The sequence below is a fragment of the Girardinichthys multiradiatus genome, chromosome 6, assembly GCF_021462225.1.
Source record: "Girardinichthys multiradiatus isolate DD_20200921_A chromosome 6, DD_fGirMul_XY1, whole genome shotgun sequence".
Classification (NCBI taxonomy): domain Eukaryota; kingdom Metazoa; phylum Chordata; class Actinopteri; order Cyprinodontiformes; family Goodeidae; genus Girardinichthys; species Girardinichthys multiradiatus.
The window spans coordinates 34,577,514-34,592,872 of NC_061799.1; the positions used below are offsets into that span (position 1 = coordinate 34,577,514).

General features: G+C 37.3%; 1 protein-coding gene across 1 annotated transcript in view; it reads left to right on the forward strand.

The window, feature by feature from the left end:
* The window catches only part of LOC124869853 (collagen alpha-1(XI) chain-like), a 133,644-nt gene that overhangs the window by 67,891 nt on the left and 50,394 nt on the right, over positions 1 to 15,359 (forward strand). Inside the window, exons 23-40 of the mRNA XM_047368016.1 lie at positions 546 to 599; positions 1,388 to 1,432; positions 1,705 to 1,758; positions 1,851 to 1,895; positions 3,796 to 3,849; positions 3,930 to 3,974; positions 4,762 to 4,815; positions 4,936 to 5,043; positions 6,795 to 6,848; positions 10,464 to 10,517; positions 11,731 to 11,775; positions 12,011 to 12,064; positions 12,296 to 12,340; positions 13,667 to 13,720; positions 13,857 to 13,910; positions 14,505 to 14,558; positions 14,673 to 14,780; positions 15,166 to 15,255. Coding sequence (XP_047223972.1) covers positions 546 to 599; positions 1,388 to 1,432; positions 1,705 to 1,758; positions 1,851 to 1,895; positions 3,796 to 3,849; positions 3,930 to 3,974; positions 4,762 to 4,815; positions 4,936 to 5,043; positions 6,795 to 6,848; positions 10,464 to 10,517; positions 11,731 to 11,775; positions 12,011 to 12,064; positions 12,296 to 12,340; positions 13,667 to 13,720; positions 13,857 to 13,910; positions 14,505 to 14,558; positions 14,673 to 14,780; positions 15,166 to 15,255 — 1,071 coding nt within the window. The remainder of the gene's footprint in view (positions 1 to 545; positions 600 to 1,387; positions 1,433 to 1,704; positions 1,759 to 1,850; positions 1,896 to 3,795; positions 3,850 to 3,929; positions 3,975 to 4,761; positions 4,816 to 4,935; positions 5,044 to 6,794; positions 6,849 to 10,463; positions 10,518 to 11,730; positions 11,776 to 12,010; positions 12,065 to 12,295; positions 12,341 to 13,666; positions 13,721 to 13,856; positions 13,911 to 14,504; positions 14,559 to 14,672; positions 14,781 to 15,165; positions 15,256 to 15,359) is intronic.

Below are 15,359 nucleotides of genomic sequence, written 5' to 3' on the forward strand. Positions count from 1 at the left end.
TAGTTTAAGGGGGCAAATTCTTTTTCTTTTTTCACTTATTTATCATTTTTTACTTATTAAATTAAATCATCAAACTATTGTTTCTATTTATACAAGTTATCTTGATCTGATATCAAAATGTATTTAAAGCATTTAGGTATGATAAAAAGCAGAAACAGAAGAAATCTGTAAGGGGTCTGATACTTATTTGTGGTACTGTATTTACCAACTGTGTTTTTATTCTTTGTCAGTGACTCTAAATCTCTTCGAAGTCTTCCTTTGTTTGCACGTGTCAGCTGTAACAGCTGGAATTGACATCTTCACTGTGGTTCTTTTGTGAAAGTCTAAATGCAACAGTGTCATGTTTAAAAAAAGGGTATTTAGGATTTTTGTCAGTTTGCCCTCTGATAATGGATCCCTGCCAATGCCGGAACATGATATATTGTTCTTTACACCACTATTAGTTATCTTTCTTAATTTATCCATTCTTTATTACTGATTTTTTGAAATGTTAGGAGTGCACAAAAAAAAAAAAAGCTGGATTGTTTTATTTTTATTCTGTTAAGGGTCCACAAGGAGAGCCAGGTCCTCCTGGACAACAAGGCCTACCTGGTCCGCATGTAAGTTAATTATTTAATTATATTAGCCCTTTTCGATCACTTTCTCTCCATTTTAATGTATATTTTCTCATTCACTCTCTTCCTCCCTGCTCTGCTCCTTTTATCATCATTCTATATCCACTTTGCCATATTGACAGTGCAACTGGGAGCAGTATAATCTTGAATAATCCCCCACATTTCTGGTTTTTAAATCAAAAACTCTTTGCACATATTTTCTCAAAGCTCTCCTCCAGCTGAGCTCTTACTCCTGTGTCACACAAATCTCACACAAGAAAGGAGCAAATCATTGTTTCTGCTAAAAGAAGCAACAAAACATGCATCCAAATGAAATTTGTCACATATTAGACACCTAATTCCATTTTTGAGCCAGCTTTAATGTGAAACATGACACTTTAGTATTTTAGCCAGGGCTGAATGACCTCTGCCAGGTATAATTTTGAGTCCTGCTGACAATCACTGTGTGAACAGAACTGCGTCATTACTTTAGAAATTATTAGTGGTAACCTGCAAGATGGAATGCAGGTTGAAAGCATAACTTATTCACACCCAGATCCATAATAATGCTTGCCAGCAAAAGGTCAAGACCTCTGGAAATGTTTTTTTTTAAGTAACTGTTTCAAATCTTTGTTTATGGGTTGAATTTTCAAAACGTTTTAAGAAGCAAATGTGAACAGTAGAATGATCAACATCTACATCACATCCAATCACATTTCTGTTATAACCTAACTTAACATAACTGGACTCATTCCTTTTGCTTTCATAACACGTTTCTCTTCTTTATCTACTAGGGTCTCGTTGGTCCTCAAGGTCCAATTGGTCCTCCTGGTGAAAAAGTAAGTAAAGTGGGAATCGAAGCTCCTCTAGGACAATGCGGATAAGTGCATGTTTCAGTCAATTGGTTCTGCAGATTTGTGGCTGAGCTGTGAGCTCTTACCTTGCTCCTGTAAAGGCAGAAAAACTCACAGGATCATACATTTTATAAGCATAAGAGCTTAGTTTGGCTGATGCAGAGCATTTTGGTTGTGGTTTTAAAAATGTATTTCAGTATGTTAAAAGTATTCTGTCTGTCTAAATGTGTCCCTATTTATTACCCTGTCTTTTGTAGGGACCTCAAGGAAAGCAAGGTCTGCCTGGACTTGCCGGTGCCGATGGCCCTCCTGTAAGCCACCGTTCTTGGTCCCTTTTCATATGTCACTCATTGATGTAAAATGTTAATTGGCATATATTCAGCAGTTAAATGTGCTTCTGTAGGGTCACCCTGGGAAAGAGGGACCCCCTGGAGAGAAAGGATCCACAGTAAGTTTAAATTGTGTTTTTTTTTTGGTAATGTGGATTTGTTCAAAAGTGGTACTGTTCAAGGTAGACGGTGGGTCTGGACACGACTGAGTTCTAAAGAACACCTAACGCATGAAATAATGTGAGGCAAAATAAATGTAAATAGACTGTCTCTACCCAAACATTTAGTGATACATGTTTTTTTGCCTGTGTGATAAACATGGTGGCAGTTTAAAGTAAATCAGGACCTCTGTTAACAAGACTTCACAAAGTGGGAACAGAAATTTCCAAATATTATTCAAAGCATTTTAACACCATAATATTTTTTCTTTGACGTGGTGAGTATAATTTGAATTTATTCCAACAATAGTAAAAGTACAGGTGCAGCTCAATGAATTACACTGACCTTTATTTCTGTAATTTGAATTAAAATCCAAACTTATATAACTTCACTGCACACTGGGTGACCTTTTTCAAGCATTTATTTCTGTTAAATTTGACACCTATGGCATGCGGCCAATGGAAGTCTAAAGTTTAGTTTTTCTGAACATTAGAATATTACATTATATCAACATAAATGTATTGGGGCAACTTTGGCTCAGTGGGTAGAGTAGTCATCTTGTAGTCTGGACATTGTGTGTTTGATTCTGGCTTCTTCCTTATGCACTTTGATGTGCCCCTTGGCAAGGAATCTAATCCCCAGTTACTCGCCGATCGTAATAAATGGGTGAATGTGGCTCTATGGTAAAGCACTTTGATTCGTCGGTATGACTAAGACAATGCTATATAATTTCCGCCCATGTATCATTTGAAAAGGTACAGCAACATCAGCTTACTGCAGCATTTAGCTTGTCCTCTTGACATTTCTCCGTAGATTCCCTGTGGGGTTTAGGTCATGCCAGTTTGGCCAATCAAGCACAGTAATACAACTGTCATTAAAACCAAACTTTGTACTTTTTGCAGTAGGCTGGATTAGCATGTCTATAAAACCTGTCAGTAGAAGAAAGTGTTTGTGCATACTTTTGTACCACTCTTTTTCCTTCCTCTTAACTTTCCATTAATATGCTTGGACACGCCACTCTGGGAACTGTAAGCTTCTTTAGCAATGAGATTAGTTTTAGTGACTGTCTGCTGGACAAGGTCTGACTAAAAAGGCCTTAATATAACATTTTTGTGTTTAATTTGTCAGTCAGTCAGTCATTTTCTACCGCTTATTCCATAGTGGGTCGCGGGGAAGCTGGTGCCTATCTCCAGCAGTCTATGGGCGAGATGCGGGGTACACCCTGGACAGGTCGCCAGTCCATCACAGGGCAACACACATACAACCATACACAAACTCATTCATACACCTGTTTTAATTTGTCTTATACAATAATTTTCTGGAAAACTTTATTTTAGGGTTTCTTTAGCTGGAAGCAATAGTCATCAAATTTGACAGAAATAAACCCTTAAAATACTGCATGTAATTAATTTATATGAGCTAGACTTTTTGAATTCAGTTACTGACTTTATTTTAAATACATTTTGAATAACTTTTTTATTGACATTTTAATTTATTAAAATTCACTCATATTATTTGAGTTCTGCTTTGCATATGTCCAAAAATGAGGAAAAACTAGCAGGGATATTTAAATGGTAAATGGACTGAATTTATATAGCGCCTTTCCAGTCATGCAGACCATTCAAAGCGCTTTACACTAGAGCCACATTCACCCAATCGCACTCACTAACGCTCACACATTCATACACCGATACGCAGATCGGTAGGCAACTTGAGGTTAAGAGCCTTGCCCAGGAGCAATTTGACATATGGCAGGAGGAAGCTGGAATCAAACCCACAACCTTCTGATTGCAAGACGACTACTCTTCCTACTGAGCCACAGTCGCCTCTTAACATTTTGTGTTTGTTTTTAAATCGCAGGGCTTTCCTGGTCCTATAGGATCCATTGGCTATCCTGGTCCTCGTGGTGTAAAAGTAAGCTAAAGCAATGGCTGTAGATATTTTTTCCTCTTCTTGTGTATGTTGCTCTGACTGTATTCTCCCACATCCTGCAGGGCGCGGAGGGAGTTCGAGGTGTCAGAGGTGACAAAGGAGAAAAGGTAAAATCATCTCCGGCCTCTCCAACATGGCTTATAGATGTCAGTCCTCTGCAAATGGCCCCCTCAGAGTTGTAATTCTTCCTGAATTGGGGCTTCCTCTCATTCTGGAAAGTGGAAAACCTCTTAAATGTCTATCAGGCTAGTGCTTAAGTCCTTATACCATTGAGCTGTAATGGAGTGTGAACCATCGGGCTGGAATAATATTGAGCTGTGGTTTCAGTGACTGGCCATATTCTGTTACTGCTGGGTAAATTTTCCAGTAATAGTGTTTTGTTTTTTTTACAGAAAATGATTATAGCATTAAGGCACTATAAATTGTTAAAAAACATTATGAGCATACTATATAAGCATCTTCTAATTTGATGTTTATCTAGATGAGGATCTTTATAAAACAAATGTTATTTTATTCTATTTTTTATGAAGATGAATCCATTTTCATTTAAAAAAAAAATGTAAATTAATTTCAAGACTTAATTCTTAACTAAAACCACCAGATGTCAGCAGAGGAAAACAGACAACACAAGACAACAGAGCAATGAATTTAAGTGGTTGCCAACAGAGCTTCTCCTAAATGGCCAGTAGATGTCCCTGTTTAGCTTTTGTAAGAATGAGTAATCCTCTCATATTTACTGGTTTTTCAGTTGTACTTTGCCAGTTTATTTAATTTTGTACATATTTTTAATTTATTACTATTTAACAAAATTTTGCTGCAACAGATATTAGTATAAGTAATTGGTGTTATCTAGGTGCTAATAACACCGTTTCACAAAACAACTTTCACTTCCAGGGAGAAGATGGATTTCCTGGTTTCAAAGGGGACATGGGAATCAAGGGGGACAAGGTAGGTCATCAGGTCTAGGGAGAAGGCATGTCTTTACATTTGCAAAGACATAAAGTATAACAGGAATGAAACAAAAAATGTGTATGTAACATGTAAAATGACGGTCTCTGAATTATTCAGGGTGAGGATGGCATACATGGACCTAGAGGAGAAGATGGTCCTGAGGGTCCAAAGGGGAAAGCAGGACCAGGTGGAGAAGCTGGACCCATTGGTTTAGCTGGAGAGAAGGTAAATAGTTGGTGCTTTATAAGACTGTAAATGTCCTTTACATATAAATTAATAATTTTACACAAAATAAAGTGTACATTTTTCTTTACCTTTGTGAGCTGGACATTAAGTCTTTCATTCTATCATTAAAGTTATCCTGCTGTATAGTTCTGAACAGTGTTGTGCCTGTTTACCCCTTTCAAGAACAATTTCCCTGTTCCTTTCACTCTGTTAAAGTTTTATCCATAGTTCATGTGTTAAATATTCTGAAATAAGGTCATAGTCCCAAAATAAACACGTTCCGATCGATTTATCAATATTTTGATGTCTTCTATAGAATATGGATCTTTAGGAAGATTTGGTCACATGACATTTTTTTGACACCAACCTAGTAGTATTTGGAGTATGGCCACAGTTAAAAAAAATGCCTTAATGGCCAAATGTTCTATCAACATTTGATCCACATTTTGCTTTTTGACAGCTAAAACATTAAAACTTGCCATCGCCAGCTTATTTCTATTGATGTATTTCTCTCCTTGCTCACACAAGTTTTATTTTTATGTTTCTGACCTTTCATAAAAGCTACTGTAATTTAGAAGTTTTAATGTATTAGTTACAAAAAAGTAAAATTTTATAGAAAATGTGCCCATTAAGACTATGTTGTTAACTGTGACCACCTTTAGAACACTGAGGCTGGTGCTCCTCTTTAATAAAATCCTGATTCTGTCTAAACACATCAGCTCACAAAATACTACCTCACAAAATGTGTATGGAAAATTTGTGCACATATCTGTTTCAGCTATATTTAACCCTACGATAGTCAGAGACCAAAGTTACAAATGATGAAATGCATTAAGTCTGACAGTTTAAGTCTCACTACCAGCCTGTATCAGACTGCTGCACAGTAACAACTGTTTAAAGTGGGTTGGGGACATGCCTTTAATTTATATTGTTAGGTTCAAAACAAAGAGGAATGTCCTAAAGCCAGGTTCACAGCAAGAGAAGAGGCAAACATTATCAATAACAGATCCACATAGAGACATATGTACATCTGCTCACACTCAAGCAACAAAAACACAGCAGTCACCAAGCTCTTACCTTTAAGAGTAAATGTTACGACTCTTTCTGCCTAAAGAAGGTAAACTTTGTCCTTAAGGTTTCTCGGCGTACATCTTTTATTCATTCTGAAGTACAGTACTTTTTAATTATACTAGCGAGAGATCCGCTACATTCAAGTTCATAAAGCAGCATCTTTATAGCATCTTTCAGTGCTTTGATCTAACCTATATTTACTGTATTTCCAATAACAACCCTGAACAGTATAAGCTCTGTCAAAAAAGTAAAAGCTATAAAAAAGCTGCAAGTATTTGTACATTAAATGCTATTTCATTCATCTATCACAGAAATGACCTAACTGAATTCTCCCCCATTATAGCTTAAATTGCATTTAGCAGTATTGTAAAATATGTTCACATCTGTCGACTCATACCTTAGACATGTGCATGTCCAAAGTAAAACATGTAATTATTGGTACTTATATAAACAATGTTTGAAGTGGAGGAGACTACTTTAAGTGATTTATGCAATTTACACAAATAAAGTATTGCAAACCTTCCCACCATCAAAGCAAAGATTAAGTGTAAACAGAATGTTTTTGTTTTTTTCCCTTTGTGAATTTTAAATGCAATTTTAAGTGCTGCATCTAATGAGGTCCCTGATGGTACAAAAATGATTTAAATCTGTTGGCTTTTTTTTTCTTTATTCATCTTTAGGGAAAACTTGGGGTCCCTGGATTGCCTGGGTACCCTGGAAGACAAGGTCCAAAGGTGGGTGATAAGAGTAGTATCAAAAACCCTGGGCAAGGCAGGGAACTAATATAGTCATAATATAGTCATAACAAAATATGTTTTTATTTAATCTAGTCATAAAAAAGTAAGTTATTTTATTTACCAAGACCTGTGTTAAAACGATCAAAAACTGTTCACATAAAAAGATGATAAACCAAATTCAAATAGTTTACATAATTAATTAGATCACTTTTTCTTTCTTGCTCAACACCTATACTCTGCTCTTACATGCCTTTCTGATACCTGCTGATTAATGCTAAGTCCCACAAACCCAAGTAGACACCTACTGCACTCCTTCCATGACTCTTACAGGAAAGCCTAACTGGAATGGTCGCCTGCTTTAGTCATCAGCTGTCCTCCTTCCTTAGACTGAAACCATTATCTAAGAATCTGGCTCTGCTTGCACTGTAGCTCTGACCATTTTGCTACTGCTCCACTATCTGGATGTGCTGCTGCAGCTGCTTCCTCTTTGCTGCTGTAAGCACTGACATCTTGGCACTGATGGGGCCTGCTCACACATCTAGATTGGCAAATCTCCAGCTTTGCCAAAGTATGTCCCACAAATTAAATTACAGGGATAAAGAATAATAGATTCCAATAATTTGTAACAAAATGTTTTTTTTCATAATGTAGTGACGTGAAGCCATGTCTATTATATTTTTATTCACAGAGCAATTAGTCTCATAATACAGCCAAAAGTATTTTTATACTATTCTTAAAATGAATATGAAGGCTGAATTGTTGACCACCCCGAGTGATTTACATCCAACAAAATGAATCATGAGAAAATTGCTGTATATTTACCAGAATTAATATTTCTTCATAATCAACTAAGAATAATAATATAAATCAGTGAGAGCTAATAACTTAAATAAAGTATACATTAAATTATGAAACATACTAAGAACTTCTCACTAATAGTTAATTAGGCAAAGAAACACATAAACACAAAACAACAAAGATACTACAATAATTCTGCTCTAGAGGCTAACTAAACGAGGACATTTAAACTAGGGGGCATTATTAGCTAAACTGAATAAAGATCCTGCATTTATCAAAGGTTTATTGGTCTCTCCTGAGCCTTAAGAAATAGGTTTTATGACCTAATTATAAAGTCTAATGTCTAACTTTAATCAGAAAGGGAAAAGGGAAGAAATGGAGGGTAAATGCAAAGACTTGGACCAACCAGCTTTTACGACCAAAACCACAACAACAGAACAGGTGAAAACACCTTAATCAGCTCTTTGAATAATTCTAAGGCATGCTGTTAATTCTGGACTAGCTATGAAGATGAAGAGCAGCTGTTTAATCCAGGAAGGTAATGAAAGTAAAAAATACAGAAATATTATTTGGTTTTGTTTTTTTCTTTTTTTGTTAGTGAATAAGAAAACTATTTGAAAAAGTAATTAGTGTAAATAGTTTTAAAAATAATTTAAAAAAGAGCAAAGTAGTTTTAAATTGAGTCATGTAATGGAATAGGAATATATAAGTTTGTACTTTAATTGACTCCTTTTAAACAAATGTAATATATAACTAAAATAAATGAGGTCATTGGACAGCTTGGTGCAAAGGAGAACCAAATTACTAATATTAAAATGACGTCTCTTCTAGATATTTAGAAATCTTGCAGAAATTTAAAACAAAATAGACACATGATATGGAGCATTTAAAGTAAAAAGAAACAAAACAAAAACAACTTTTCTTTAACTCAGATCAACCAAAATTGTCAATAATCTATCACCATAGTCATACTACTATCTCATGACTGAGGCTGTTTGATATTCCTTGTTCAAAACACTTAATCATTTGATTTAATAAAAGACATGTTCACATTCAAAGTTTGACACAATCACAGGCAGAATTTCGAAATAACAGTTAATTATGGATTTTGTTAAACTTTCCTTCACTTCCTAATTAGCAAACGACAGTTATGTGTAGGTGTTTGACATGTATTAACAGGAACTTAGACAAACCTTTTCAAGGATGACAACTGCTGAGGTCATACACTCTTCACATTTTGAGACGCTTGAATAATATATATGTGGAAAAGGAAGATTTTTTGACAAAATCTTTGGATCTGACCTATGGGCCAGGATATTTTGAAGAGACCTGCAAAAGTGTTTCTGTGCACAACATTAATCCCAGCACATTTTCAATTCAAAGCGGTGCAAAAGATACTAATGAGGAGCTATATAGTGATACCAGTCTTTTAACAATTGCAAAGCGTCCAACTGGCTGCCAAGATCAAACCATCAGAAAGACAAAAACTGCTACATGCATGTGGTGTTGCATAAAATGTTCAAGTTCGTCTCTTTTACCTGTATTTGAAGAGATTTCCTCCAACATAAAAAAGGTAATTTCCATCATATGAAAATTTTGACACTCTTTTTACTTCAAAGAAGCTGTGAAGCTGTTTGTAACCGGGAAAGGTTTGTAGATTGAGAAGAGTCACTGGGGAAAAAGAATCCCATATTTCCATTGTAAAGTATCGTCTCAAATGTCACGTTGTCCTCATGAGTAGCTTCAGGGTCACAATCTTGGCCCGGAAGCAGACTTTATCTCCTCTCCATCAGCACGCCCTGGAATTCCTCCACTGTCTGTGTTTTTGGCGTCCACAGCCCATCACTCTCTGTTAACAGCTTTCCCACATCGTTAATTGTGGTTGCTATTTGCAAAAGCTTCAGCGGTCTGTCTTATCTCCGTTTTGCAAGTCGTGCATGTCCAGTAGCACTTCTCCTTTCGGTTTACTGTGATTGCACATCTGTGAAAAACAAATTTCGCACAACAGATTTCCCTTTGCTGCTCTTTAAGCTCTGGCATTTCTGCTCTTGCAACTCTGTTGCTGTGCACTTGCCTATTCTGCACAGTATTATGCTTAATACACAAATGCACATGAAGGGTAATGAGCACTATGAGTGTTCGCTGCATCAATGTTTTTGAGACCTAAATTATATAAGCACATGACCTTGGTTTGCAGCTGAGGCAAAGGCATATTTAAACTAGATGGGTTGAGCTTATTTATGCTGCCTAATTCAGCATAAAGTGAGGTTATGTTCATGAGCTGCTTGGTTCTCTTGCTATTAGGCAAACAGTGATTACTCACCTGGTATTTGTTTGACTGGCGCTGTTAATGCTATCTGGAAGCACAGCCTTAAAAAAGCCCAGTAACTTGATTGATAGTTATCAAAGGGGATTCACTATTTTCCTTTACTTTGTCCCTATTTGTACCCACCATCTCTTTTTTTTTCTTTCACTTATACCTCTTATGTATACAAACAATCTAACCTGTGACTCCTTTTAAGTCAGTAAATAACAAAACTTTCCATTTTGTCACCTTTGAAAGAGTTCAGGTTTTTGTGAAAAGTCAAAAAATGTTAACTCCAGGCTTGATGAAAGCAGAGTCCTGTCTTGCTTGGCAGCCTCTGCTCTTTAAGCCTTTTCTGTGTGTGTCTCTGTTATATAGCCTCGTTCCAGACAACCGATGGGAATTTTTTAGTCTTGCTAACATACAGACTGTTTTATTATTTTGTTATAGAGCATGAAAAACCCAGTAAAGTATCTTCCTCAATTAGTTTTTCTTCACTTGTATTGCAGGGCTCGAATGGCTTCCCTGGATTCCCTGGAGCAAATGGTGATAAAGGAGCAAGAGTAAGCAAAACTAAATAGCTAACTCACTAGCAATAAGCAACTTAGAGCTTTCCTACATAACACATTTGGTTTAAGCTACTTGAATATGGCAAAGCAGAAACGTTACAATCGATTTTTGTTAGATTTAGGTCTGAGGACGGGGATGGCCATGAAAAAAGGTTGATCTTGGTTCTGGTTAATCAGTTTCTGTGTTGATTTAGACATATGTTTTGAGGCATCATCCTGCAGTGTTGACCCATTTTCATTTTACTGATGGAGCCTAAAAGAATCTCATACTATTTTAAAGAGTCAATGAAACCATGCACCCTGAGAATGTTTCCAAGGATTTGGGAAGATAATCAGGCTCATGGCATTACAGGTCCCACACTGCACTGAACAGTGGGCGCGCAGCGCCTTTTCACATACCCACCCTTTGTTTTACGTCAGAAACACTTGGAGTGTTTCTTCCCAAAAAACCTCCTGTTAAAGTTCAAGTAGAATTTAGCAAACTCCACGTATACATTTGGAATGACAGGACAAAGATTTTTTCCAGGTACGCCTCCCAAATAAGTTCTTGGCATGCGGATAGTGTCTAATGGTAGTTTTGGAAACTTGATGACCCAAGATCCCGCTCTTTGCTGAAGTTGTCTAATAGTGAGCTTTAGAATTTTCAGTAAGAGTATTACTAGCAGAGTAAAGGTTTTCTTAACAGTTGGAATACTACTTTGAAAGGTCCTCTCAAGGTTTTCCATGAAGAAGTAACTTTTGAGGGTGGACTGACGACTTAATTCTGCTGTTTGAAGAAAGCTGTTGAGTCACCAGGGCGAAAAGGGTTACAGTTAAAGGGATGACAGTGAGGAATGTTGAAGGATTGGGGTTGCTATAGACAAGACAAGCTTATCTGGGCTCTCTCACACATAGAGAGGCAGACATGCGTGGCCTCAGAACGCTTGAGCTGACAGGTAGTTCAAGCTGTCAAGTGCCTTTGGGTAGCCGCTTATCACAGCAGTTTGATTATTTATTTTTTGTCCAAGGATGCTCAGATGGTTCTATTTAATCTGTGACAAAGACTCCCAGAGCAGCTGTCCCTGTCTGGTGTTAAAGTGTATTCTGTAATTTAAAATACAAAGGTGGCTCCGCTTAAACTTCTGAAGAAAAAACTTAAGAAAAAACAACCTTGATGGTATAATTAATGATTTTGTTCCACACTAAAGCTTTTGTGTTTTATTTTCAGGGAATCGCTGGCAAATCAGGCCCAAGAGGACAACGTGGACCAACAGTAAGCATCTCATTTGTCTGATAACTGAGCAAAAGTCCTTCACGTAAATTATTTATAGGGCTTGTATTAAGATATCAGCTTTGTTAGTTGTGTATAAGTTCTGATTTGTGTGTTTTGAAGAAGATATTCACTTGGTGGAAAATTGATGAGAGATCCAGAAACAGTGCCTGACTCCTAGTCTTCCTTGCATTACTGCCTTATTTTCATTTAATCATAAATTTACACTGAACAATAGGGTCCACGTGGGGGACGCGGGGCAAGAGGACCAACAGGAAAGCCAGGTGCAAAGGTGAAACAGTTTTCATGATTTTGATGCAAGAAAGTACAAGTAAAATTAATAAGTTGAATCTTCAGCTTGATGTGTCTGATGTAAAACACATTCTTTGACATTGTATAGCATGAGCATTCATATAGTTCATTGTGTAACCTGAGTATCACTGCTTTAATGTATTCATAGTTTATAGTCTGTCAGTTCTGAGAAAGTTCACAGTCTTCCTCTGTGGATTTCCTTTCTCCACAGGGCACCTCAGGTGGCGATGGACCTCCAGGCCCACCTGGAGAGCGGGTTGGTATTAGATTTTGTTTCATCTGTGTTTCTGCTCATAGTTTCTGTACTGGCAGCGAAAGGACGCAAGGGGCACTGGGTTGAAATTGGGAGTCAAAGGCGTTTGAATGTCTTTTGTTGCATTCAAATTAAAAGGAATACCCCCACTGATCCTGTTGGCTGATTAATATTTACTGAAGAGTTGTGCTATTTGTTATATGTTCTCTAAGATAAGCCTTCACACCAGATTATGATTGCCCCACACTCTTTCAAACTTTCATAGATCATATTTCCAGCAATTATGGCACTACAGTACCCCCATTATTGGCTAAAACGCTTTTTATTCCTACCGCACCGCTAATGCTGTGGGTATAACTTCTGGACTAGGATATTTCCTAACAATCTTTGTTATTCTCATATGTGTATGTATGGGAGGTTTCTGCAACTACACTATCAGAGGATGCAGGTGTGGGGCTTTTCTGTACAGATGCAGTGCACCATTGAGAGTACCGTGAAGCCTGAAGTTATTTTTGTTTTGAGTTACACTCTTTTCTCCTGCTCCACCTGTTTCTTCCTTCTTATTAAATACGATGCCAGAACATCTCTTCGATAGTCTGACAAATACATTTTGCATTCAAACTGCAACCTGAAAAACACAATATTTCCTTTGGTCTCCCTGTGCACTGTGTATGCGCAGTTTGGACGGGTGCACGCTTCTCTTCATCTGTATTCCGCTGGCAGCCAGATCCAAAGAGATCTCTGTGTGCAATGAACCTGATAATGGGACTGCATTTAATGGCATGTAGATAATGGATTGTTTGTTTTAGCTACTTGCCGCGATCATTGTGTGTGCAGCCAGAGCACCCACCAATCATAATACATTTATCAGCTACAACGCTAAAATTAGTTGAAGCACTGCTTTGCTAATGTGGACATAACTCAGTTGGTGCCCAGGCATGAGGCCAGTGTTGCTACACCTGCACATTGGTACATGTGGGTCACATGTCAAGGATAAGCTACCACTGCTTCTTTAATGTTCTTGCATGCTGCACCCAGGACCCAGAAATGCTGAGAACATGATAATAAAGCACCATGATTCTACAAAGGATGTTATCTGTACAAAATTATGGATGCGCTGTAAAAGGCCTCGCCATGACCTTGAAATGTTCCTGCATGTTCTGGTTAATTTTTATGTTTTGTGTTGTCTTAGGGGGCTTAAACTCTAAAGGGGATTGGTAGTTTGTTTTTTATATGGATGAGTAAATGAGTTGAATTTCCAACTAAAAACCTTTCACACATGCATAATGTCTTGCTTTTTATTGTCCTTTTATTTCAAATACCTTTTAGGGACCTCAAGGACCTCAGGGACCTGTCGGCTTACCTGGACCAAAAGGACCTAATGTAAGTGGCTGCTGTCAAACTGCCTGTGAGCTGCAATTACTCACAGACATGTCGACACCCTATTTTGATAAGCCTTTTAAGTGTTAATCTACATCTTATATCTTAATTTCTAAGAAGTGTCCAACTTTACCTCCAGGGCCCACCAGGGAAAGACGGGCTGCCAGGTCACCCTGGACAGAGGGGAGAAACAGTAAGTTTGTAGCTTTCTTTGTAAATGTGTTTCTATGCCATATTGACAATGAATGTCATTACTTGTGACCTTGAAAGCTGAGGAGCTTTATTGATAGGGATCCTAAGTAATATAAGGACGGTGTTTCATTAAAAATACAGCTCTGTAAGTCAGTAGTACCTGTATTACTTTTATTAACCTATAGTGCTGTAGCTTATGACATATACTTTGAATCTTATTTTACCTGAACTAAAATAAAGGAATATGGATTAGAGTTAATAAATGCCTCACTAACCGACAGTACTGTCACTAAATCAAGATTGAAACATTAAAACATAAAAAAAAAAAAAAAATGTTAAGAAGCTTTTTCTAGTTAACTATTGGCTACCTGTTCAGCAATGTATCAAGCTATTGAACTAACCCGCTGTCATCCGACGATTGAGCTATCAAGTTATCTGTTCATCAAGGTATCAAGACATTAATCCATCAAGCAGCAATGCTATATGCCCTTCAATCTATTAAAACCTCTATCTGTTGAGCTATCAAGCTGTCTATCCATCAGTCTATCAAACGATCTGTCCATTAAGCTATCAAGCTATCCATTTGTCTTTTTAGGGTTTCCAAGGAAAGACTGGACCTCCAGGACCTGGAGGGGTGGTTGGACCTCAGGTACACATGCAACTAATTTGTGTTCGTTAAACATGTTAATATATCAAAAATATTCAATTAAGGAGCTTTACATACTTAAGGTTGATCTGCATGTGCTTGGATTGTTCTTGATAGGGGCCAACTGGAGAGACAGGACCAAATGGAGAGCGAGGACACCCAGGCTCCCCTGGTCCACCTGGAGAGCAGGGTCTGCCTGGGGCTGCAGGAAAAGAGGGAGGAAAGGTGCTAAAGAATGTATTTCTAATGTTTTTTCATCAAAGTTCACAAGTAGTTTAGAAAATTATGTGTAGTTTTATGCATATTGTATTGGCAGTATTTATGGTCATGAATTTTAAATGTTTCTTCTTTCTTGAAGGTCAGTTTTGCCCTTTGACAGACTATAGCACTTGAAAGCAAACTTACTTCCTCTTTTAATGGATTGTTTTCTCCTAAAAAGATAATCGCTTTTTTATTGTCTTTACCACTTAATCACTTGCTTTTGTTCCAAGATAGTAAGCTAATTAAGCTATTATCAGAGACCTTTCATAATCTCTCTTGGTTTTCCTTAAAACCTCCGGGTAATAATTATCCAAACCAGTTATTAAGAGTATTCTTTTCTATTCTCCAGGGGGATCCAGGTCCTTCAGGTCATTCTGGAAAAGTGGGACCAGCTGGACTAAAAGGTTTCCAAGGATCAAGAGGTCTCCCAGGAGCCATGGTAACATTTTCTGACATGATTATACAGAAAACAATTTTCACATGTACACACAGAAAGCCAATGCCCATTTTCAGCATCCACCCAACTGAATTTAGCTGTAAACC